Genomic DNA, 26,613 nt, shown 5'->3' with positions numbered 1-26,613 from the left:
CGAATGGCTCCCTCCCCACTACCTGTAGAATAAATTCCAAACTGCTTGGTCTGTCTAGATGCCGCGTTAGGATTTAGCCACTTTCTGACTCTGCAGCACATTTCTCACTATTCATCTAGGCAGCCCACCTGCCATCCATGCCAAATCACTTGCGTGCTAAGTCGCTTCAGTCATGTCCAACTCTTTGCCACCCTGTGGACTGTAGCCCTCCAGGTGCCTCCGTCCATGGGATTCTGCAGGCAAGAATACTGCAGTGGGTTACAGTGCCCTCCTCCAGGGGATCTTCCCGACCCAGGGATCAAACCTTCATCTCTCGCGTCTCCTGCACTGGCAGGCGGGTTCTTTACCACCAGCACCACCTGGGAAGCCCAAACCACTTGCAGGAAATCCCAAATTAGAAAAAGGGATAAATAATCTATTAGATGTGCAAAGCATTATTATTAACCCAAGATATATTCTCATATAGAACAATATTAATTGAACATCAAACATTGGATGGCTTGTAAGTAGCAACATCTTTTTAATCCTTTGCATTCCACTGATAGACATCCCATAAAATGTATGTTAATGTAATCAACCCCAAAGGCAAGTGATGTACTCACCAATCAAGACTTAAATCTTTGTGAAAGGATCTCTCCACAAATAAGATTTTCTTCCTCACACTTATTTTTCTCCATAGCAATGAGCACACACAGTTTTTCTCCTTCTAATTAAAAACAAAACATAACTTATCAACAACTTCTTTAGATTTTTCATTGAGTTACATAGAATGAATGTTTCTATTGTGGGTAATCAGAAAAAAACAAGAATTTATAGCTCAGTGATAAATAAGTAAACCTCTCAGAAATGTTTATTGTTCCAGCTCATTTAAATGCCATGTCTTTTGGACAGTATTTCTTAAAGGCCATAAAATTAATTGTGTATTTCAAAAGTTTTATTGGCACGTATTTCCTAAGTCGAATTCAGCCTTCATGTTTAATTGTGCTGTCTCATACAGGCTGGAAGCCTGGCCATTAATATTATTTTTCTGTTTTAAAAGAAAAACAGTTTCCTCCAGGGCTAGCTTCCATATTCTTGAATGTGGTCATTTCACACTATCGTGCATTTTCATGTGCTGAAATCTTGAGACTCTTGTCAGAGCTAATCTGGGTCTGGTATTTCTTTGTGTCTTAAAATTATGCTGAAATGTCAATTAATAACTCATCATGTCCCCTGGCCTGGCAAAATATACTAAATTAAAATCCTGCATGTCAGCTACTGGAGTTCAGTGTTACATCTTTCACTTACACAAAGCAAGGAGAGTGTAATAAACATTTGTTGAGTACCTGCAATATAACAGGCATTGTGCATGGACTCCAAATTGTTCAGCACATGTGTGTGCTCAAATGTAGAAAATCTGCCTTTGTTCATCATGCCTTCCATAAATGCACCTCACAGTAAACTACTTCATTTTTCTCCCGGGCACTTGCCTTCCACCTACTTGTTCTAACTGTTGGGGACACAGCACCAAGTGGCCTCCTTTGCTTCAGTTCATAACCGCATCCCAAAAGGTGGTGTCCTAGAATTGTCCAGTTTATCCACTCCCGTTTTGGGGCTGTGGTGAGATGCTGAGGTGGGGACTGGCATGGCAGTGTCACCAGACATCACAACTGTGCTGAGCCCAGGTGGGTGGGAGAGATACAGGGACCAGAAGCATCTGCTGTATGCGGAGTGTATTCGAAAATGAGGGTAGAGGCTTTTCCTTCTACTGCAGCTGTATTGCCTGCACCCAGATGAGTGCCAGATACACAGGTTCATGTAAGTGACTTGATAAGTATCTGGGCTTCCCAGGTGGCGTGAGTGGTAAAGAACCCACTTGCCAATGCAAGAGACACAGAAGATGCTGGTTCGATCCCTGGGTCGGGAAGATCTCCTAGAGAAGGAAGTGGCAACCCACTACAGTATCCTTGCCTGGAGAATTCCATGAACAAAGGAGCCAGGGGGCTACAGTCCATGGGCTCGCAAGAGTCAGACATGACTGAAGCAACTGAACATGCACGCATGCAATAAGATGAAATCATTGGGAGGAAATGGTGAATCCATGAGTGAACAGTCTTGTAAATTTTCCAAGTGGATTAAATATTTTAGTGTGGTTATCAGTATCTTAGGTAAGGAAATTCAAGATCTCTAATCTGTGGCTGTCGTGATGGCAGCATTCAGCTTATGTCACATCTGTTCAGTGCCTCTCTTCTCTGGATTTTTTGACCATTATTCCATTTAGGTCAGGAGGAAAAGGGGGTACCAGAGGATGAGATATTTGGATGGCATCACTGACTCCATGGACATGCATTTGCACAAACTCCAAGACAGTGAAGGACAGAAGAGCCTGGTGCTACAGTCCATAGGGTTGCAAAGAGTCATACACGACTGAACGACTGAATGACAACAAGAGATTACATTTAGAGTAGGTAGTATAAGATTTCAAAGAAGGCAATGGCACCCCACTCCAGTACTCTTGCCTGGAAAATCCCATGGATGGAGGAACCTGGAAGGCTGCAGTCCATGGGGTCGCTGAGGGTCAGACATGACTGAGCGACTTCACTTTCACTTTTCACTTTCATGCATTGGAGAAGGAAATGGCAACCCACTCCAGTGTTCTTGCCTGGAGAATCTCAGGGATGGGGGAGCCTGGTGGGCTGCCGTCTGTGGGGTCGCACAGAGTCGGACACAACTGACGCGACTCAGCAGCAGCAGTATAAGATTTAGTTTTCGACTCAGTTTTCTCCTTTGCTCCTGAATGATGGTTCAGCTGACACGTTCATGAAGTCATGGTTTGAGTTAAATTTTAAAAGAGGGACAGCATTTCTTTGGGTGAAAATGGAGTGAAAAGAACACACACACACAAAAAAAAAACGAATGAAAACATGGTGATAAGAAATCTGAGTGTGTTTTCAGATGGCAGAGACTTCTTAGAGCTTAGGATATGAGTGTGTTTGTGAGAATAAAAAGAAATCTTTGAAAATATAACTGGAGCTACAGTTTGCCAAGCCTTTGAGTAGCAGACTAAAACATCTTCACCTCTTCATGAACCGTCCAGTTGCTGATTGTGACATCCTGTGTCCACAACCCAGTCTACACTCTGTACTGTATGCTTTATATAAAACCATCCTGTCCCAATCCTGTTAATCTCCCAAGACCCTAACCCATTTCACCTCTGGCATCAAGTTCTTCTCAACTACTCAGGTCCACCTAGATATCTTCCCTAACTTTTTTTTGTCCTTTTTAATTCCCACTCACCTAATTTTTGGCATTGTTTAACTTTTTATATGTTCTCTCTTCACTCCACAGCTACTTACAAAGTCAGCCAAGGACACACTAGTTCTTTTTATCCCGTCTCAGCAGGCAGAATATATACCCAGAAAAGATGTTGTAAATAGTTGGAAAGTTAAAAAAAGCATCCAGTTTGGTGATGCTTCTCTGAATCTCTTCTATTCATGAATTTTAAAAATATTTGAGGGAAACATTAGTAGCATATAGCATATACTGCTTTTAAACTTTGTATACCTGTTTTGTGTGTGCAACCAGAGAGGTGAGAAGAAGAGAGAGAGAGGTATGTATGAGAGTGTGGGTGTGTTTTAATATGCTCCAGAACTTTCTGTTGTCTAAACCTCAGACAGTGGAAGAATCCAAGTGATCAGACTAGATTTCTTTAGCTTTCACAAAAAATTCAGAAAATTTAATTTTAAAAAACTCAATCTAAAGGTGTGCGCATATCTTGATTTTTAATTCAGTACCACTTAAAGCACATTAAAATGATAAAGATAGAAAACTTCTTTGATTAAACCGCATACATTTGTTGTACTCACCACTGATAATGGAAATGCCTAATACATTGCTAAATTTATTCCTAAATTGCTATATAGTCATTGTAATAGTCACTGTAAACAGTGCAGTTTTCCTACTAGGAGATTCATCTTTTGTTAAATTCCTTCCTTTCCTCCCTGCCTCCTGCCCTGCTGTTTCTGTCTCTCATTTTCTCTCTCTCTCACACGTACCCTCAGTTTTCGCTTCTTTCCTGCGTACTTTTGCTTTGAATTATTCTTGATGGAATCTTGTTTTTGTCGGCTTATTTCCTAGATGGGAAGTGATGGAATTTTACGCCTCAGTACTTCAGCTCTAAATAATGAATTCTTTGCATATGCAGCACAAGGCTGGAAACAGCGACTGGCAGAAGGTAAATTTCTATTTTCCATTATTATTTGACAGATCTGAGTACACATACTGTTCTGAGATTTGCACTCTTCTCTGATTCCCAAGTCATTTCCCCCACTGAAGTATACTTGAATTAAAACTCACATCCTATTTCAAATGACTTCATTAATTCTCTTATTATTCTTGGCAATTTTGATGTCCAGGATTTTTGAAGAAAGCATAGCATTATCTAGAACATGATAACAGTTTGATATAGCAAGATATTCTTTGGAATAATCATTTTAATTATATGTTTGATATATTATATATTTTCTTAAGGCCTAAGACTCTGAAGAATCTTCTTTTAATATTGTCCTCCCCTGAAGGCACACTTTGCCTTATCCTTCCTTCTTGAAAGACTAGAAAATATCCAGTGTCACATTTTTACTCCCTTCCCCGCGCACATTGTTACGGCTGGGAGTGGCCCAGTCTTACACAATGGAAACAGTTCTTTCTAGAGAATATGAATTGCTTTCTGATTTTAAAGTCCAGTTTCCTTTCCTCTGTCCTGCCTTTCATGTTGCTTCTCCAGTATCTCACTTGTTTTCCACCCCATGCAGTACATATTCGTATCTCTGTTTCTTGTGAGCTAATTACTTTATGAAAGCTTGGTCACTTTTCAGAAGCTAACTCGAGAATCAGCTTCTATGCATGGTCTTCCCTAATTGCTTTAGGCAGAAATAAGTGCTTTCCCTCTCTGTACTTTTACTACATTTTTTATTGTGGCTTTTACAGGGTTTTCTACGTTATTATAGTCAACTGTGTGCTTTTTCTTTCACCAGAGTGGCTGAAGCCATTTCCACTAGACATTCATAATATGTCTTAGGTTGCGTCCCGGGTACCTTTCTGACAGCCTTCTCTCGGCTTCCTTCAGGAGCTCCTGTTCTTTCACCTGCTGGTAATAGTGATGCCTCCACCATTCTCTTCCCTGTTCTTCGCTTTTATAACTCTTCATGTACTCTGAGCAGCCTTATTCAGCACCAGGATTCCAGCTGTGGCCCATAAGCTGAAAACGTCCAAAATTGTCTTCAGCTACTCTTTCCCAGTGCTCAGTGCTCCGTTCCACAAGTCTGCAGGATCTTCCTAGCATCAAGCCCCTTAAAACCTAAATGCCAGCATTAAATTCTATTCCTTTTAAATGTCTACCATTTCTTCTGCCTTCTATCTGCTAAGATCATCCCTTTTCTCACAGCTCTTAACTCAGAAACCGTAATGATATCTTTGATCCTCTCCCTTCTCCCCAGGTCCATCTGGTTAGGAACTTGTGTTTTTGAATCTGCATGTTCTTCAACGTTCTCAAGATGTTGGCCTGACTGTACTCTCCTTCTCTCGTCTGTGCTACCTAGTAGCCTGCCTGCCAGTTTCTAAGTTGCTTATTTGGCCCTTTTTCTCCCTCCCCGAACACCGCCAGGACCTCCCTCAGTCTCTTACAGAAAAACATTCAGGGCTCTCTTTAAAACATGTATTGGTTAATTGACCGCAGCCTATCTTTCCTATTCCATTTCATCCTGTATTTTACTCACAATTGGCCTCTTAAAAGAACATAAATATATATATTCATATCTCTGTGCGTTGTGAGCTAATGACTTTATGAAAGCGTGGTCATCTTTCAAAGGCTAACTTAAGACTCAGTTTCTGTAGATGGTCTTTCTTAATCGATTTAGGCAGAGTTAAGTACTTTCCCTACATTTATGAATATTCTTACTTATGGCTTCTATAGGGCGTTCCACCTTGTATTATTATACTCAATGGTGTGCTTTTGGGTTCACCAGACTGGTTTCATCAAGGACACTGAATATACAGTTTCATTTACCGCCTCTAGTACACAGTACATTTACTAAAGCTTTCAAGTCTGTCTGCGACTAAGTGACGGAGTGATGTTCATAAAAGGAGAAGCCGTAGAAATATCATTAGCACTCAACCTGTTACTTTTCAGTATTTATAAACCTTTACTCAAATTAGTTACATATTCTCTTTATTAATTGGCAAAAGATATGACAGCTTTTCCTCAATATCTAAGCATTTTCTTTCTAGGAGAGTTTACTCCAGAAATGCAATTGCGGATAAGGCAAGAAATTGAAAAGGAAAAGAAAACAGAACCTTGGAAAGAAAAATTCTTTGAAAGGTTTTATGGAGAAAAGTAAGTACTACAGCATTTTTTTGTGTGTCATTTCTCTTAGAAGGAAATGAAAATGTAATTCTCTTTGTTCACACAGCACACTCATGTGCCGTAAAACTTAATAAACCTGTGATAAAAGGCAATAGTCCCTCAGTGTAAGAAATTGCAGGTAAAATTATAGTGACACATCAGCACTTAAATTTTTTTTAAATGCATTTTCAATGGTTTATAACTTGTCCATGAAAATTCATTTTGGACTGAAAATAGCACATGAATTCCAGAGAAGTCAATTTTGTCTTTCTTAACTGGATTTTAGTAAAAATCTGCTATTTTTTTAGTCTAAGTATTTTCATTAATGAATCATTAGAGATAAGCAGCCTTAGATACATATTTATTTCTCACATTTTTCCAAAAATGTTGACTCTGAGTATACATTTGTTTAGTCCTTATTTTAAGGAAAGCCTGAAGTACTATCTATTGCTCTGTCCATTTTCCTCTTTCTCTATAACCACTTTAAAAAAAAAAAAAAACTTTATTTTACTCAAGGATAGTTGATTTGCAGTGTTGTAATAATTTCTGCTCTACAAGGGTGATTCAGTGTATGTATGTATAAGAAATATATATTATACATTCTTTTTTATATTCTTTTCCATTATGGATTATCATAGGGTGTTGAATATAGCTCCATCCATGTGATATATGGACTTCCCTGGTGACTCAGTCAGTAAAGAATCCACCTGCAAGCCAGGAGACTACTTGCATGTAGGAAACCGAAGTTCGATCCCTGGGTTGGGAAGATCCCCTGGAGAAGGAAATGGCAACCCACTCCAGTATTCTTGCCTGGAGAATCCCATGGACAGAGGAGCCTGGCGGGCTACAGTCCATGGAATCTCAAGGGTTGTACACACTTAGCAACTAAACCACCACCATGTGATACAGTAAGACCTTGTTATATCCATCCTGTATATAATGCTTTGCATCTGCTAATGTCAAATCCCAGTCCATCTCTCTCCTGCCCCTTGGCAGCCACAAGTCTGTTATCTGTGTCTGTGTCTCTTTTGTAGACAAGTTCATTTGTGTCATATTTTAGATTCCACATATAAGTGATGACATACTGTAAACGTCTGACTTAACTTTTGCTGCTAAGTCGCTTCAGTCGTGTCCGACTCTGTGCGACCCCATAGACGGCAGCCCACCAGGCTCCCCCGTCCTGGGATTTTCCAGGCAAGAGTACTGGAGTGGGGTGCCGTTGCCTTCTCCAACTTAACTTTTAGGGTGGTAATTTCTAGGTCCATCCATGTTGCTGCAAATGATATTATTCCATTAGGTTTTATGACCGAGTAGAATTCCATTGCAGAGAAGGCAGTGGCACCCCACTCCAGTTCTCTTGTCTGGAAAATCCTGTGGACGGAGGAGCCTGGTGGGCTGCAGTCCATGGGGTCGCTAAGAGTCGGACACAACTGAGCGACTTCACTTTCACTTTTTATTTTCATGCATTGGAGAAGGCAGTGGCAACCCACTCCAGTGTTCTTGCCTGGAGAATCCCAGGGACGGGGGAGCCTGGTGGGCTGCCGTCTATGGGGTCGCACAGAGTCGGACACGACTGAAGTGACTTAGCAGCAGCAGCAGTATTCCATTGTGTTTATGCGCCACATCTTCTTTATCTGCTCATCTGTCAGTGGACATTCAGGTTGTTTTCACATCTTGGCTATTTTCAGCAGTGCTGCTGTGAACATTGGGGTGCATGTATCTTTCTGAATTATAGTTTTGTCTGAATCTTTGCCCAGGAGTGGGATTATTGCCTTATATGACAACGGTATTTTTATTTTTTTGAGGACTCTTCATGCTGTTTTCCATAGTAGCTGAACCAATTTACATTCTCATCAACAGTGTAGGAGGGTATAACCACTTTTTGATTTATTATTTTGATTTGTGTGTGTTTTAAAAGATAATACCAGATGTAGATAAGCGTGGTAGTGACTGAACTAAATTGAAAGCATTCTCTCCTTTGCCTCCCAGTTAACAGGGACACATTCTCCTTGAGCAGAATTGGAGTCTCACAGATAATCAGATTTGTAAGAAAAAAAGAGGGATTTAAGAGCTGACAGTTGACAGTAACTTTAGATCATCTTGGGCTTCCCTCACGGCTCAGCTGGTAAAGAATCCCACCTGCAATGCGGGAGATCTGGGTTGGGAAGATCCCCTGGAGAAGGGAATGGCAACACACTCCAGTATTCTGACCTGGAGAATTCCATGGACTGCATATACAGTCCATGGGGTCACAAAGAGTCGGACATGACTGACTGAGCGACTTTCACTCACTTTAAATCATCTTAGGTAGAAGAATCTGTGCTTTAATTCTCACAAACATAACTGATGCTTGAAAGTGGTGTTTTGTATAGAAGACACTAAGATGATTGTAGGCGATACAGCTTGTACCGTTTGATCTAATTTCACAAAACTCCCCTGTAAATGAGGAAAAATGTCAGAGGGAGTCTCACATGAGTGTGCCTCATCCCTGGTGAATTGTCCTAAGTAGCCATCCTCAAGAGGAGGAAGGCTCCTTTTCAGTTGCTGCCCTGAGACCTCAGATGCATATACATATTTAAGCAAAACTAAAAGGCTGTAATCTCCTTTCTCAAAAATTAAAATTGTGGCAGGCTAGTTATCAGCCTTCTTATATTATTACTAGCACTATTACTCAAGCCTGCTGGCATCACAGTCCTCATTGCAGCTTTCAAAACTAGATACAAGACTTTTCTGGTGGTCCAGTGGTTAAGAATCTGCCTGCCAACGCAAGGGACACAGGTTCAATCCCTAGGCTGGGAAGATTCCACATGCCGCAGGGCAACTAAGCCCTTGTGCTACAACTGTTGAGTCCACGTGCTACAACTAACGAAGCCCATGCACCTGGAGCCTGTCTCCACGACAAGAGAAGCCACCACAGTAGGAAGTCCAGGCCCCATAACAAAGAGTAGCCCCCACTTGCCAAAACTGGAGAGAGCCCGCACACAGCAGCAAGGACCCAGTGCAACCATAAATAAACTAATTACATTAAAAAACAGATTAGATACCGATTTAGGACACACACCCTAGGCATACTGATTGGGGATCTCCAGGAGTTGAACCCTGGAATCTGTATTTTTAGATGCTTCTCTATCACGCTGATGTCCAGCAAGATTAAGAACCCTGCCTTCCTGTCTTTTCTGACAAAGAGAGTGTTGGGAACATTCTTGTCAGTAATGGGAGAAGCATAAGCAAGACAGTCACCTCCAAAGAACCTGTCCTTAGTTTTTCTCGTGTGTTGGGCTTGTTCTTCTATCAGCTCAGTCTGCATCAACCATTGTCTTTGTACAACACACACTATGTCAGACAGCCCATGATGTAAGACCACACAGAGACTTTTCCTCAGTCAGCAGATAATCACTGAGCATATTCAGGCTCTAATAGGTTTCTAAGAGCTTTGCAAATATTGTTTCACTTAATCTTCTCAACTGTCCTATAAGGTGGATACCATTATTACTCTTTTTTTTTTTTTTTTTTAAAGGGGGATTAGGAAACGGAGAGGCAGTGAAACTGATTTCCCCAGGTGTACACAGTATGGTTAAGTAATTTGCTCAGTGTCTTAATCCTGCAAATCCTTCTCAGAAAAATTCACACATCTACAATTTTTGGCATGAAATTTGGGGGCTCCTGCCCTGGAAGGTGATAGCTACAATGCTGTGCATAAACATGACTCCCCAGCAGTGTCACTGAGTTCTGAATACAACAGTTCTTTGATTTAATTGACCCTTTCCTTGTTATAGTTTATCCATAGAGTTTCTGTCCCATTACCTCCCTGGACTTCTTGCTTATCTTTTCTGATCTTTGATTACATACTGGATGACTGGTGCATTTTGGACATTTCATTGACTGCCCTTCTAATTTTCTTACTCTGAGATTACCTATATTCCCTCAATACAGGAGGGATATTTTCCTCCCATCAGATAATTTTCAGTTGACTGAGACCATGTGCCTTCTCATTGCTCTGAGTTCTCCCAAGAATGTTACCACTGAAACTCCCCTTTAGTTAAGATCTGTCTGATTTAGTTTTCTGCTCTTTGTGACCTTTATTTTGGTTCGTACTGGCTTACTCTGCCTTTAATCCAGGGTTGTCGTTCAGTCGCTAAGTCGTGTCTGACTCTTTGCGACCTCGTGGACTGCAGCACGCCATGCTTCCCTGTCCTTCAGCATCTCCTGGAGTTTGCTCAAACTTGTGTCCATTGAGTCAGTGATGCCATCCAACCATCTCATCCTCTGCTACCCCTTTCTTCTTTTGCCCTCAGTTTTTCCTAGCATCAGGTTCTTTTCCAGTGAGTTAGCTCTTCACATCAGGTGGCCAAAGTATGGGAGCTTTAGCTTCAGCATCAGTCCTTCCAGTGAATATTCAGGGTTGATTTCCTTTAGGATTTTTGATACAGTACTGTCTTAAATTTGTTTTAATTACTTATGTAGATGTTATGAATATGCTAACCCAAAATTATAGTATATATTTAATAGTATCCTTGTGACTCATCTAGCTGAAATTTGGCTGCTGGTGGGTAGGTTTTGTATATTCTCTATCTAATCTAGTATCAGTGATATCTTTACTTGATCTGGCCTCAGGAGACCTTGTATCCAGCTGATTTTTCTGTTCTAAATTCATCTGTTGTGTAGTTATATTATTCTTTCCTTCTTAGCATAATATAAACTGTGGTTTAATTTGAACCCATCGTAGGGAAAGTTGAAAGAAGAGAGACTAATTATGAAGGAAGTATCCTCTATCTTTCTTTCTCAGCTTTCTGAAATTTAGTGAAGAAGGCAATGAAAAAATACCCCAAAAGCACATTCTTTCTTACTTCCTTTTTATTCTGAGGATTTAAGTAAAAGGTTGAAGAAGATTTCACTGAGGTATTTTCCTGTTACAGCTCTATTTCCTCATTCAAATATGTTTCTTCCTCTGGGAATATTCTCTCTCCTGCTCATCCTTGTAATTGCCTGCACTCTAATTTAACTTCATTTAGAACAGCATATTTCCCTACCATCTGATGCTAACATTGTAACTTAGTATGATAGGAAATAGTGATTTACAATATTATCAATCATAATTCTGATGAACTTTGTCTTATGGCCTGGGCTATTTCTTGATATTCTATACTATCTTTTTATGGAATATTTTTACTGTAAGAGATCTACATGAAAGAACTGAAATGTCTTGTCTCACACAGATGTAATCTAGTGGAATCAACTTTGATGACCCCAACCATATTTATTATTCTTTAAAGAAATTTCCATCATATCTTAGGTTAGACATTTAGATACTAAAATAAGGTGATGGACATCTTTTACATTGGGTTAAGAGAACTTAATCTTTGGAAGTCATTTCAGTTGTAGAATTTTACAACGTACCCATCTTCCATTTATTTTAATTATTTGGTTATGTTGCATCTTTTGAGGACTATGAGATTTTCTACTATAAGGTATATTTCTACTTCCTGAGTATGAAAGTTTAGATTTTTTTATATTCTTTTGCCTTTCAGCCCATATTTTTTTAATCTTTTGTACTATGCAATTTTCTTATTACTAATACTTGGTAAGGTTGATATTTCCTTGCTTATAGAATAAAAATCAATACTTTTTTTAAAACCAGAAGTTTATTTTGGGGCTTCCCAGATGGCTCAGTGGTACAGAATCTGCCTATCAAAGCAGGAGCCATAGGAGACATGAATTCAGTCCCTGGGTCAGGAAGATCCCCTAGAGGAGGAAATGGCAACCCACTCCAGTATTTTTACCTGGAGAATCCCATAGACAGAGGAGCCTGGCAGTCTGAAGTCCATGGAGTTGCAAAGAGTCAGACATGACTGAGTGAGCATGCATGCAGAGTTTATTTTAGGTATGATTATAAAAGCAGTCTTCCCACGTGGCTCAATGGTAAAGAATTGCCTGCCAGTACAGGAGATGCAGGTTTGATCCCTGGGTCAGGAAGATCCTGTGGAGAAGGAAATGACAACCCACTCCAGTATTCTTGCTTGAAGAGGAGAGGAGCAGAGGAGCCTGGCGGGCTGCAGTCCATGGGGTCGCAAAGAGTTGGACACAACTGAGCAATTGAGCACATAAAAGCAGTAGAAAACCTAAGCCATCATAAACTAGTTTACATAGGCTAAGCATGCTACTTAGTGATAATAAAATTAATTTGATGCATTTACTTCTATGAATGCTATATTTGGTGAGAGATCCAAGTTGTACCTTTCATGTTTTGTGGTTGAACAATAATTTAGTATTTCTAATTTCTGTTCAGGCTGGGCATGTCAAGAGAGGACTCTGTAAAGCTCACATCTGGACCAAACACTGATGGCGCTGAAAGTAGTTCTTCCTGTGGGACCCCTGGCCTTCCCAGTCTTTCTGCACAGACTCCCTTGAAAGAACAGCCAAAAAGCTTGAAAAGCCCAACTTCTCCAGAGCCTGAATTCTGTGCTACGCTCTGTCCAATGGTAGATGTAGGTAAAGATGTAATGACAGAATCAGAATCAGAGGACATCTTGATCCCTGAAGAATCCGTGATTCAGGAGGAAATTGCAGAAGAGGTCGAGACCAGCATCTGTGAGTGCCAGGATGAGAATCACAAGACAATACCTGAATTTTCTGAGGAGTCGGAAAGTCCAGTCACCTCTCATGAAGAGCCACAATTAGCACCTCCTGAAGATCATGTGGAATCTTGTGTTATGATGAATGATGTTTTGGAAACTTTGCCTCCTATCGAAGTTAACGTGGAAGAGAAATCAGAATCTCCCCAGGAAGAGATGTCGGTTGTCATTGATCAGCTGGAAGTCTGTGACTCGCTCATTCCTTCCACTTTATCCATGACTCATGTTAGTGACACAGAACATAAGGAGCCAGAAATTGCACTAGAGACCAACACTCCAGAAATTAAAACGGGGTCATCATCCCTAGAAGGCCGATTTCCAAGTGAAGGAATTGCTGTGGATATGGAGCTGCAGAGTGAGCCCGATGAGCAGCTTTCTGAAAATGCCTGCGTCTCTGAGACGTCCTTCTCTTCTGAGAGCCCAGAGGGAGCCTGTGCCAGTCTGACATCCCCAGGAGGGGAAAACCAATGCACTTCAGAAGAGCCGTGTACTCCAACCTCCCTTGAGACAACGTTTTGTTCTGAGGTGTCCAGCACTGAAAATGTGGACAAATATAATCAGAGAAATGCCGCTGATGAAAATCTTCATGCATCTTTGCTGTCAGAAATCTCTCCAATATCCACCTCACCTGAGACATCAGAAGCATCTTTGATGTCCAATTTACCTTTGACATCGGAAGCATCCCCAGTATCAAATTTACCTTTAACATCAGAAACTTCACCCATGTCTGATTTACCTTTGACGTCAGAAACTTCTTCAGTGTCTTCCATGCTTCTCACGCCCGAGACCACTTTTATATCCAGTTTGCCACTTCCTTCAGAAACATCTCCAGTTTCCAGTTCTTCCATGAATGAAAGAACGGTGCATCAACAAAGAAAGTCCACTTCCGTATCCGAAGAACCACCCTCCCCGCAGAAAGACGAAGGTTCTGCTCTTGCCAAGCCCTTGGGAGAGGGCGTTACCTCTCCACAGAAGATTCTATCAGATGCTCCTGAACCCATCAAAATGGCTTCTTCTTCAATTGCTCCTGAAGCGTATTCATCAGAAGAATTACACAGTAACACCCTGAATCAGCAGCCTTGTAAATCACACGTTGAAACTGAGAAATCCTATCCCACTTCAATTCCGGAACTTCCTTCTACAGAAATGATCAAAGTGAAAAATCATAATGTCCTGCAAAGAGCAGAAAAGAAAGGGATGTCTTCACCATTGGACTTACCCGTCTTTTCTGAAGAGATAGAGAGTAAGGGAAATGAGGTCCCATCAGGTAAACTACAGGACAAACAATACGTCTCCTCGGTAGATAAGGCTTCATTTTCAGAAGGCTCTAGAAATAAAATGCATAAGCAGGGGAGCTCACAGAATCGGCTGGAGAACTCACATTCTTCCAAGTTGTCAGAGCCCTCCAAGTCCCCAGATGGGGTAAGAAATGAAAGCAGAGAATCTGAAATATCAAAGAGGAAAACTGCAGAGCATCACAGCTTCGGGATTTGTAAGGAGAAGAGGGCTAGGATAGACGATGACCAGTCATCTGCTGGACGGAACATCTCGTCCAGCAGCCCACCTGAGAAAGAGCCACCCCCAAGAGAGGAGCCAAGGGTCCCACCTCTCAAGGTATGGTATTTTTTTTTTAACGAAAAATTCCATAGATAGGCTTTTCCTATTCAGATATTTCATTTTTCAAAAGTAAATGTCACAGTTTATACTCCAATACTCCCAGCGCCAGTCTGATACTAAGTGATTCTTTTTCAGACTGCATTGAGTTCATACAGTAAGTTTAGATACATGTATATATTTAGACCTGGGCATTTAAGGGAAAAATCAAATGAACAGGGAGAACTGGGCCTGGAGGAGCCCACAGGCCACTCAGATAACATGGCCTTTGGGGGACTCCAAGATGTAGGACAGAGATCTACATAAATTTGAAGGTTAATTCATCATTCTATAAAAGTTAGCAGAACTAGAGACAGTAGTGATCAAGTCAGAGGCATGCACTCAAGAAATGAAGGTATGTATTACCCCTTCATTCATTTGCCAACAAACATTGAACTCCCCACACACCACACTGCCTAGCAGAGAGGGCCTGGCTTCTGAAAGACCTTCATTAAATACTTCTTGAATAAATAAATGAAATTGCTTTGCAAACCCAGAGGAAAATGCCATAGATATACATGTATACAAATGCTACTATTTTATTTCCAAGATAGTTAAAGAAGTATTTGACTTCACAAAATAATAAAACCTGTAGACAAACATTCCTAATTACACTTTTTATTTTGATTCCCAGGTAGATTTTAACTCTCAGAAAACCAACCTTTTATATAATTGAATCTGCCTAAGTGAACTGAAAATTAAGATTGATTCAAAGAATTATAAACAAACAGCCTTTGTTTTTCTTCATGTCTTTTTATTTTATTCTGCTCTGACATCTACTTGTAATAGGGACTCTTAATCTCCCTAAGGTTGACTTTTAAGGGTGTGATTGTAGTTATTCTGTGTAATGAATCATTCCCTATTAAATAAGATTCTGGAGATACAAAAGATGAACATTAAGCTCCCATTAAAACCCTGCTATGCATTTTCATTTATGAAGCAATGGAAAGACAAATATAATAAGAATGCTTCCCCTAGGAAATACTTTTAAGTATAATATGTTTAAGTATAGACATATATACAAGTATATAATACATTGAAGTATCCTGTTTTTTGTCAAAAGCTGTTTTTCAAAGTGATATATACCTTTATGTAAACATACGTGGATTAGTTAGATAAAACAAATTTGTTGTTTGTTAGGCTTGATGTTTCTAATTTTTTAAATGAAGGGAAGTACTTGAAAAGCTGAAATCCTTTTCTAAATTTATCTTTCTTTGGAGCCTTTGGATTAGAAGAGAACCAGCACATGTTTGAAAATGAGAAATGAGAGCTCAGGAAAATAATTCCACCTTCCAAAGTTCTAAAGGATAATTCCAAGTTGAAATGATCTTGTAGTATGTGTCACATGTTTATAATGTCAACATATGTAAGTGCACAAATGTTAAGAAGAGAGATGTAAGTTTTCTAGGAAAAATCTTTTTTCTAGAGGACAGAATAAAAGGGAGCATAGTACATGTCAACAGAAGAGAACAGGGGGCTGAAAGTCTCCATCATGCTCTGGTTAGAGGACCCCAGAGCAGCCTATCTCCACAGGCTCAGTGTTTGCAGCTGTACATTAAGGGCTTTAACTAGATCCCTTCCAGCTCCATAAATCTGTGACTCTGTGAACATTCTCAGTGGCTAGCACATCACAGGCCATTGCTTTGGGATATTGGTTGTTAGGTCTTCAGTGTCTGACTCTTTGTGACCCCATGAATCGCAGCACACCAGGCCTCCCTGGCCATCACCAACTCCTGGAGTTCACTGAGACTCATGTCCATGGAGTCAGTGATGCCATCCAGCCGTCTCATCCTCTGTCCCCTTCTCCTCCTGCCCTCAATCCCTCCCAGCATCAGAGTCTTTTCCAATGAGTCAACTCTTCGCATGAGGTGGCCAAACTACTGGAGTTTCAGCTTTAGCATCATTCCTTCCAAAGAAATCCCAGGGCTGATCTCCTTCAGAATGGACTGGTTGGATCTCCTTGTAGTCCAAGGGACTCTCAAGAGTCTTCTCCAACACCACAGTTAGGTGTTAGGTCTTAGGCTGCATGAATTTGGTGACAACTGTGCATCTCTTGGGCTTCCTTGGTGGCTCAGTGGTAAAGAATCCGCCTGCCATGCAGAAGACGCAAGTTTAATCCCTGGATTGGGAAGATCCCTCGGAGGAGGAAATAGCAGCCCACTCCAGTATTCTTGCCTAGAAAATCCCATGGACAGAGAGGATCCTGGCAGGCTGCATTCCATGGGGTTGCAAAGAGTCAGACATGACTTAACGATTGAGCACACACATATGCGTGTCTCAGCATGAGTAAGTGAACAGTGTGTGTTGGGACATGTATGTAATTCAGCACACTGGATTTCCAAAATAAACTGCCCAACCCATGTTATTTTGGAGGCAGAAAACTAGAGTTGCCCTTGCTTTCAATAAAACATACTGCTAATAACAAAATCCCTTTGGAAGGCAGAGCATTCTCACAAAAACAGTCTCATTCCCTCTTTATAACAGCTCTGCGAAGGAAATAGACCGGAAATAGCCAGGCTCATTTTACAACTGAATTTACAAACTCATATTGTGTGCTTATTATATGTATAAAGCAGCAGGCTAGGTGGTATGGGACCACATAAAACCTACAGTCTTTTACTTCAGAGGTTGTTGGAGAAACTGAAGTACACAGCCTGGGATCACAGCTGAGAATTCTAGTCTTGAGCCTTCCTTGGGGCTTTCTCCTTTATGTCAGATTAAGACCAGTAAATTCAAACAGAGTCCAGGTCCCACTTTTTCATGACAGCCAGGAAGATAAGTCGAAAGCTTAACTATTTTTTAGTTTACCTCATTTGAAGAAGCCTGGGCTTCCTTTCCATTCATGTGATGCTTTAATATGTTTCATTTCCATGCCAAATGAAGTCACTGATGTTTTGTAGATTAAAACAGAGGTTAAATTTTTTTAATTTTCACATTCGTGCTGCGTTTATTGTTGCTTTTTTTTTTTTTTTACCTCCAAAAGCCCATTCCTGGATTTAGGGGTTGGCCCCTTTAAAAACGTGGTTATTCCCTGCTCTTGCGTTCGCATGCGCCTCTGGAATCATGTGCACATGCGCCTCTTCGGTGCTCCTTACGCTTACTTTATCTTTTCATTTCTGCCCCCCACCCCCACCCCCCGTCCCCCGCCTCCTTTCTGTAGATCCAGCTTTCCAAAATCGGGCCACCCTTTATCATCAAGAGCCAACCCGTCTCCAAACCAGAGGCTCGTGCGTCTTCCAGCACCTCGGTCAGTAGCGGGAGGAACACGGGAGCCCGGACCCTGGCAGACATCAAGGCCCGAGCGCAGCAAGCCAGGGCCCAGCGCGAGGCGGCGGCGGCTGCAGCTGTGGCGGCTGCGGCCAGCATCGTCTCAGGTGCCATGGGGAGCCCCGGAGAGGGCGGGAAGGCCCGGACCCTGGCGCACATCAAAGAGCAGACAAAGGCCAAGCTGTTTGCTAAGCATCAAGCACGAGCCCACCTCTTCCAGAACCCGAAAGAGCCCCGGGGGCCTCCCCAGCTCGGCCCAAAGGAAGGGCCTCCAAGCTTAGACGTCGTCTCTCCTGCCCCTGAAACAAAAATTGAAGGCTCGCCTGGCGTCATCATTGTCAACCCGAACTGCCGATCTCCCAGCAACAAGGCCGCGCACCTCCGGGACACCACCACGGTTCTACAGCAGCCTCTCAACCCGACGAAACTTCCAGAAACCGCTACGGACTTATCTGTGCATAGTTCTGACGAAAACACACCTGTGTCACACTTACCTGAGAAAATGGTTTCATCTACCTCTTCTGAAAATAGCAGTGTGCCCATGCTTTTTAATAAAAATCCTGTCCCCGCGTCTGTCTGCAGCACTGCTCTGTCGGGAGCAATTAAAGAGCATCCCTTTGTGAGTCCTGTTGATAAATCCTCCGTCCTAATGTCTGTTGACAGTGCAAACGCTACAATTTCTGCTTGTAACATAAGCATGTTAAAAACCATCCAGGGAACGGATACCCCATGCATAGCCATTATACCAAAATGTATGGAGAGCACACCTCTCCCCGCCCCCTCAGAGGGCTCAGGCTCGGCCAGCCCCCACAATGACCAGCTGGCACTGGTACCCAGCAGCAGTGCTGGCAGCCTCGTCTCTGCTCAGTACACCTCCGTGCCAGCTCCCTCGATTGGAAGCAACTTGCCCAACCATCTCTCCTCTAGCTCTGTTTTGATGCCCCCAACGGGAATGAACAACAGATACCCTTCTGAGAAGATAGCCATGCCTGGGAGTGAAGAACCGGCCACTGTGCCCATGGGCAGCACTGTGAGAGCCGCCCTCGGCTGTAGGGACCCCGTTGCGGTCACTGACGCCCTGGTGGCACGCCCACCCGTGGCAGTGTTTTCTGGAAGCATGCTGACCATCAGCTCTTATGATAGCCCTCCCAAGTTAAGTGCCGAAAGCCTGGACAAAACTTCAGGGACTCGGAACAGGGGAGACCCTTCTGGGAAACCTCAGCCAACCCCGGGCGGCTTCACACCAGCAGCCATAAACCGATCGATCCCCTGTAAGGTCATCGTGGACCACAGCACCACGTTGACCTCCACCCTGTCTCTGACGGTTTCCCTGGAGAGCACGGAAGCTGGCTTGGAGCTCCAGACCTGGGCCGGGAGGACGGAGGCAGCCGGGCCACCCATGGCTTGCCCTCAGGTGTCTGTCATCAGCAGGCCTGAGCCGGTGGCCCTTGAAGGCGGAGATCACGGTTCCAGTTTCATCACGGCTTCCGTGGCCGAGCAAGACAGTCAGACGATGAAGGCCACTTGTCCGGGTCTTCGCGAAGGACTCCTGGTCATTCCCGATAAATTAAAAGAGGGGACTCCCCCGAGTCACAGCTTTGCCGAGCAGGCGCGTGGCTCAGCCGCGTTCAAGAGTGAAGCTGACACCACCTGTAGCCATCCGTACAACCCGGGCAGCCGGATCTGCTGGAGTGAGGACGGGATGCGGAGCACGGGCCAGCCTCCACCCAGCCACCCGGCTTCCAGCAAACAGAAGGACTATCTGGAGCAGAGCTGTCCCAAGTCCATCAAGACCGAGCATGCCAGCTACTCACACGTGGTGGAACTTCAGCCCCGGAATCTCATCACAAGCGTCACGCTCCCCGTGAAGTCCGAACCTCACGACGTGGACAAAGGCTTCAGGATGGACACCGAAGACTTCCCCGGCTCCGAGCTGCCTGCTCCGGCCGCCGAGGCAGCCCCGAGTGTGCAGCCACCGCAGACCGTGAAGGCCCCCGCCTCCGGGCCCCTGGAGGAGGCTGTCTCTTTGGCCACAGACAACCTGAAGCGGGTGCCCAGCGCTGGGAACTCCAGCTGCCGTCTGTCGTCGGTGGAGGCCAACAACCCCCTCGTCACACAGTTACTCCAGGGCAACCTACCTCTGGAGAAAGTGTTGCCGCAGCCCAGACTGGGAGCCAAGCTGGAGATCAACAGGCTCCCCCTGCCTCTTCCGACTACCTCAGCGGGTAAAGCAGCCCCGGAGAGGAACGTGGTTGAAATGCCCCTCAGCTCGCCCAATCCAGATGGGAAGGGCTACTTGGCCGGAGCCCTGGCACCGCTCCAAATGAGGAAGCGAGAGAACCACCCCAAGAAGAGGGTGGCCAGGACCGTGGGGGAGCACACGCAAGTGAAATGCGAGCCGGGGAAACTGCTGGCGGACCCCGACGTGAAAGGAGTCCCCTGTGTCCTCGGCTCCGGCCTGAGTCCACTGGCACACAGCCAGCCTCTGAAGCAGGAGTGGCTGAACAAGCACCCTGCGCAGAGCAGGATTGCTCACAGCCCTGAGGTCAAACAGCAGAAGCGGCTGCTCCCCTCGTGTAGCTTCCAGCAGACCCTGTTTCACGTCGACAAGAACGGGGGCTTCCATCCCGACCCCGGGACCTCGCACAGACAGCAGTTTTACCAAATGCCTCTGACACCCAGGGGCCCTCTTCCTCCAGCAGCTCTGTTACCGGCCTCTGCCAAGACCTCAGCAGGCTGTAGCTCATTCGCCTTCAACAGGCACCTTGAACAGAAGGGACTGGGGGAGGTTGGCCTTTCCCCGGCTCCTCACCAGCTGAGGTTAGCCAACATGGCACCCCCCAACGTGCCGATTAAAGAAGGTGATGACGTCGGGGGGACCCCGCACGGAATGCCACACAAGGCCCTGGTGCATCTCCCGCCGCCTCCGCCCCCTCCCCCCTTGGCTCTGCCCCCGCCCCCCCCACCGCCCCCACCACCGCCACCTCCTCCACTACCTCCGTCTCATCCGAACCCAGAAGTCCCACCCGAGCAGAAACAACCACCGGTTACCATGGAAACCACTAAGAGACTCAGTTGGCCTCAGTCCACGGGCATATGTAGCAATATAAAATCGGAACCTCTTTCTTTTGAGGAAGGTTTAAGCAGCAGCTGCGAACTGGGCATGAAACAAGTTTCCTACGATCAGAATGAGATGAAAGAACAGTTGAAGGCCTTTGCGCTGAAAAATGCCGATTTCTCTTCCTATTTGCTTTCCGAGCCGCAAAAGCCTTTTACCCAATTAGCTGCTCAGAAAATGCAGGTGCAGCAACAACAGCAGCTCTGTGGAAACTATCCAACCATCCACTTCGGGAGCACAAGCTTCAGAAGGGCCACGTCTGCCATTGAAAAGTCCATTGGGGTTTTGGGAAGTGGCTCCAGTCCCACCACGGGCCTGCCCACTCAGAACGCCCAGATGCCTGTTCAGAACTTTGCCGACAGCAGCAACGCGGACGAATTGGAACTGAAATGCTCTTGCCGGCTGAAAGCCATGATTGTGTGCAAAGGCTGCGGGGCCTTCTGCCACGACGACTGCATAGGGCCTTCTAAACTCTGTGTCGCTTGCCTGGTTGTGCGATAAAAGCCGAGTGAAAGGTGCAGTATCCCTTTTCCTCTATGGAAAAGCCAAATGGCATCATCAACAACACATTGCGTCACTCTGGGGTCTATCCCGTGCTAATTTATTTTAGTTTGGAACAGAGGCTCTTTTCTCTATCTCATATTGTTTTCTGGCGTTTCTGGGAGAGGCGAGATCGCATCCCAGCCAAGGGGCTCAGCAGCATGTCTTTTGCATATTCAGTTGCCATTCGCAACTCCTGGAAAATTTCTAAGCGTGTGTATACAGGTCGCTCCCTCCCAATTTGTTGCTTAAAAGAAAAAAAAATCCAGGTGTAGCAAGGAAAAGGACAATTTAATTACTTCATGGTAACCAGAAATGGAGATGTAGAAAGAGATCAGTAAAAGCAATTTTGAGGTGGTGATGCATTCTTCTACAGGTAAACCATTCCAGTGAGGGTTCCCACAGTTGACTCCTTTGGATCTGCCTTCACCATAAGTGATGACATTCTGTTTGGCAAAGGGAATCTGATTTAAGTGTATGATTCCTTGTATTTACTCATATCACAAGAGATATTAAAGGAGGTATACCATTAATGAACTCCACTGTCCTTATTCTCTTTCCTCCCTTTTGACTCTTTTCGGAGATGGGCAGATTACCTGGATCTGCATTGGACATGGTACACACATCGTAGTGAAATGTCTTTTCTACCTGAAATTGCAGTGTGGGCCTCTTGCCCAGCAGTCTGGTTCAAACCTCTTGACACCTGAGACTGTAAGAGGCCCAGAGGATTTCAGAGCTTTGTGCGTGGCTTCTAAGAGCAAGTATGAAAAAAGATGCCCTAAAATTCAGAGCAAACAAGTAAAATGCTGTGTATGCAAACACACCTAGATGGGTTGATGATGTAAATATCGGTCCATTCTATTCACTCTCATACAGTTACTGGATATTGAGATGGGGGGAAATAATCATAGCCCTTTATTGATGACATCCTTGCATTCTGACTTCTGATTCTGCAGAGGTTGGCCATTTCTTTTTAAAAGTGTCATTGATGACGAAAGGGACTCCAGAAGGCTGAAATGTTGACATTTTTCCAAACGAGTTTTTTCCTCATGAGTCACGATCTCTGTAATTGCATTTGACTCTGAACTAGTCCTTTAGAATTGTTCTGGGTGTTCCACGATTTTGTTTCCCCCCACCCTCAGGTGAATTCAGTGCATTCTTCACATTTGGGGTAGTGGAACTACTTTTGAAAAAGGGATACTGCATCTTACAACTGTTCTCAGTGTTAGCCGAGAGTCTGGGCGTCGAGTATTTGAGTTACATGCCATGTACTTCGGCCACCCTCGTGCCAGAGGACAGCTGTAGTTTCAGCAGGCTCTGTTCCCTAAAGCAAGTTCAAAAGCACATGCACATTGTGGGAAGATGAAAGAACAAACACCATGTCCACTGTAACTTCCTATTACAGAGCACAAAATGCGGAGTACCTTTAACCCACTGGTCGGTTGTGACTGTAGAAAATCTGGGCGTGGGGGGGAATCTTCTGTATTCAGGGTAAGAATGACAGTTATTTTCACAAGGGATCATCCTAATCAATGTTAACTTTTGACATTCCCTTAAATTACGTCTTAAAAATCGACTAAAATGAGTGGAAATTACATTCCTGGGGATAAAAAAAAAACTTGCAATTTTTTTTATAGTAGTCAACCATGGCATATTTTTTTCCCTCCATATTTATGACTGTGATGTTGCCAAATTTTATTAAGTGATAGAGATGTCATTTTTACTAACAAATTGCTGATAGTGAAAGATACCTAGGAAGAAATCAAAGCAAATAAGGCCTACCTCCGTGGCCGAGGTTCAGTGCTTCAGTTGCTGTCATTTCTGTTTTTCACATTAAAATTAACAGAATTAATGGCTGAGAATATTAGCAATGCACTTAACCAGCCCTTCCCAAGAAAGGCAGCATTAGTTCCAGCGGATCCTTAGTTCACTCTGCACCAGGGGCTTTGAGTGGTATCCTCATCAGTGGGTCTCTATGGTCTGCTTGGCTCTGATGTTGGTTTGGAAGGGCACGCTCACATAGGGGCACCCCTAAAACATAGATACTTGCATGCCACCACCTTCCTCCAAGTTTAGTTGTTCCTCTACCAGTGTCAGATACTGTCCACACCAGCAGATTCAACATTACCCTAGTAACTGGCACCTAGTTGAAACTCTGGTCTACAAAACCTTTGCACTCTGCATTTGAGATACAGTTGAGGCTGATATGATACTGAGCTCGTTATCAGTTCCATTATTGTGAAACATTGCCCGCAAGTTACTCACTGGGAATAAAGAAAAGTGTCCTTCTCTCTTTTCTCATTTTTCACATGGTAAGTTTGGAGAATCAGTTGCTGATCACATGTGGATTCTATCACTCTGTTCCAAAGAGCATAATATTTCTCTGCCCTTGTTCTTTTTTGGCCCTTGTTTAAATTCCCAGTGTTTGCATATGGTTTATATTACTAAAGAATTAAAGCTTTGCGCTCGAAAGATGGAAAAGAAAAATTCACAAGTAAAACATAGGTCAGATATGTTATGAATGGCCATTTAATATATATACAAAAGCCAGTATATTTGGATTAGGTGAGCAAGTTCTTAGTGTCCTGATTTCCACTGATATCTGCCTGTGTGCAAATGGAGTATATTATTTGCTACATGTTTACCATGGTATAATGTGCAAATTTTAGTATGTGTGTTATCCTGGTGATTGGACACTGTGATATCCATATCAGGAACAGAGCTTGCACATCTATCATGGAATTTTTTTTAATTATTATTTTCACAAAGGTTGCATTTCCCTAAGTAGCACTTTTGAAACCAGGGGTGGAAGAAAACTGCTATTCCCTGATCCCTCTCCTATATGATATACATCTGCCTGAAGTTGTATAAAGACATTTAGGTAGCTAATGGGCATGTTAATATGAACGTTCTCATGCAAGAGTCATTTTCAGAATGAAAATATTTTTCCTTCCCCAAAGTGAGAATAGCAGAAATATTGGAGACCTGAGCACCATAGTTACATAGACTATTTCCCTGCTAAGGTCTAGTTTGAAGGAACAAACTTGAAAACAAACCCATGAGGTTGAGCCTCGTTGCTATAAAGACTTTGTGGTGGTATGTGTTTTGGGGATGCGCTGTGGAAGGTTTAGTTGACTTCTAGAGCTGGAGAGTCTTACTCGTTCAAAATGGACATAAGCTGGTGCGTATGGTGCTTCGCAGGGCAGCCGAGAGTAAGGATCCAAGACGCTACAGCCCCGTGGCCTTTACAAACACTCGCACAATTTCTAAAGGGGAAGTTACTGTGGCCTTGGTTTCCCAGTTCCTCCTGGGTCTGGTCAAATCCCAGGTGACAGAAGCTGAAGCCGAGTTAAGGGTCGTATCTGCTCTGTAGTGTGGAGGCCAGCACCGGGCTAGCAGCCTGGAGGGAGTGAGCCCACCGAATACGCAGAGCCCAGAGTCACTGTCCATGTTTCTAGAGAACAATGTGAAGAGTCCTAGAAAAGGAACTCACCAGACTGTCAGGGGCCGATGTAGCCAAAATGTCACTGAATAGAAAAAAAATCTTGTCTTCAGTCCTCATGCTTTGTCACTGTAAAGCGAACGAAAAGCATTTTTACTATAATTTAAAGGAGCTGCTTTTTTTTATAGCACATACTATTTCGCTTTGTACTCTCTTTGATAGTTGCAGAATAATTTAGACTGTAGAAAAAACTTTGTTGTATTTGTACTGTTCATGAATGTTTCAAAGAAAGTGCTTTACTTGGTTGCCATAATTTTTCTTGTACTGCTGTATTTTTCCCCCTGGCTTCATGGAAACCTAATCTGACTCATATTTTCAGTATACTTTTTTAATGTGTGTGTGTGTATTTTTTTTCCCTTTTTTCCCCTTTGGTCAGTATTCTGAATGTTTACATCTGTTTGACATTAGCCATTTAATGCCTTTTTTAAAAGGCGGTATTACTCTTACAGTGTAACAGCAAAATGTGAATCAACCCAAACATAACATGCATGACAAATACAGATTGGGGGGCAAAGGCCCGGAACGTACACAGACATTTTATATCAGCATACAGCAAAGTCCAACCCTCCTTCAGCCCTCTACCAAAGAATATATTATTCCCACAGGAAAAACTCAGAAAAGGTGTGTAAAATCCTCAGAAGGGGGAGCAGTTGAATCAGTAAGACTGCTACAATTTAATACTGTTATGCTTGCTTTGATACCTGACTAAATGTGACGGAGTGCAACAAGCATTGAAACAATTTTTAGGCAGTGTTTTGTTTAGAATTCAGGGATCATGCATTCTTTAATGGTGCTGTTTGTTTTTTATTTCTTTTCTACAAAGAAAAAAGTGTTGCCTAAAAAAGTGACTGCTCACGATACCATAAATTAAATGAAATGTTTGTCTTTTCATGTTTCTGTTTTTCCCTTTCTCTAAAGTAATGATTTGGGTTTCAATATTAAAATATTCTGGGAGAAAATAAAGAAATTCAACCTTAAATTATTGTCATTTCTAATTTTTAATATGAATTTTTAATGAAATGAGGTGGTTAATATACATACACATAAAATGTATTAATAAATACATTGAAAATTTTACTTAACAAAAAGTTTATAAGGAGAACAAACCGTATACTCTTAAAATTTCTACCCTCATTGGCATGGTGAATTCTCAACATACAGTTGTAACTATTACTACAAAGGTTTCCTCTTTGAAATTAACCATATCTATTATGCTTATTTAAAAATATATTTGAATCTTCTTGTTTTCATACAAATATTGTTAATTCTTTATACCAAAAGACAGGTAAGTCAAACAAATTGTTACTACCATATTTAACTTTCAAAATGAATTACCTCTCAAAATTCTTTTTTAAAATAATTGCTGGTTAGTTTTCCTTCTCTTGCATTAAATATTACAGATAGATTAATATGAATAAAATGCTCTGAACCATTAAAACAAAATTGCCTCAGTTGTATTTACATTGGTTAAGGAAATATGCATATCTTTACAGTAAGATGAAGCTGAAAGCATTAAACATAA

The 26,613-nt window shown here is 42.9% G+C and overlaps 1 protein-coding gene across 4 annotated transcripts in view; it reads left to right on the top strand.

The window, feature by feature from the left end:
• The window catches only part of ASXL3 (ASXL transcriptional regulator 3), a 196,997-nt gene extending 170,927 nt beyond the window's left edge, over positions 1-26,070 (top strand). For all 4 annotated transcript variants that reach the window (XM_086372262.1, XM_086372265.1, XM_086372263.1 and 1 more), the window contains 4 exons: positions 4,117-4,213; positions 6,265-6,370; positions 12,666-14,625; positions 17,825-26,070. In XM_086372262.1, coding sequence (XP_086228388.1) covers positions 4,117-4,213; positions 6,265-6,370; positions 12,666-14,625; positions 17,825-21,550 — 5,889 coding nt within the window. In that variant the 3' untranslated portion in view covers positions 21,551-26,070. The remainder of the gene's footprint in view (positions 1-4,116; positions 4,214-6,264; positions 6,371-12,665; positions 14,626-17,824) is intronic.
• Positions 26,071-26,613: the final 543 nt, after the last annotated feature.

Source organism: Bos grunniens, chromosome 24 (genome assembly GCF_055505025.1).
Source record: "Bos grunniens cultivar Pamir isolate PY7600 chromosome 24, Bosgru_T2T1.0, whole genome shotgun sequence".
Classification (NCBI taxonomy): domain Eukaryota; kingdom Metazoa; phylum Chordata; class Mammalia; order Artiodactyla; family Bovidae; genus Bos; species Bos grunniens.
This window is presented reverse-complemented; position numbering and strand designations above follow the sequence as displayed.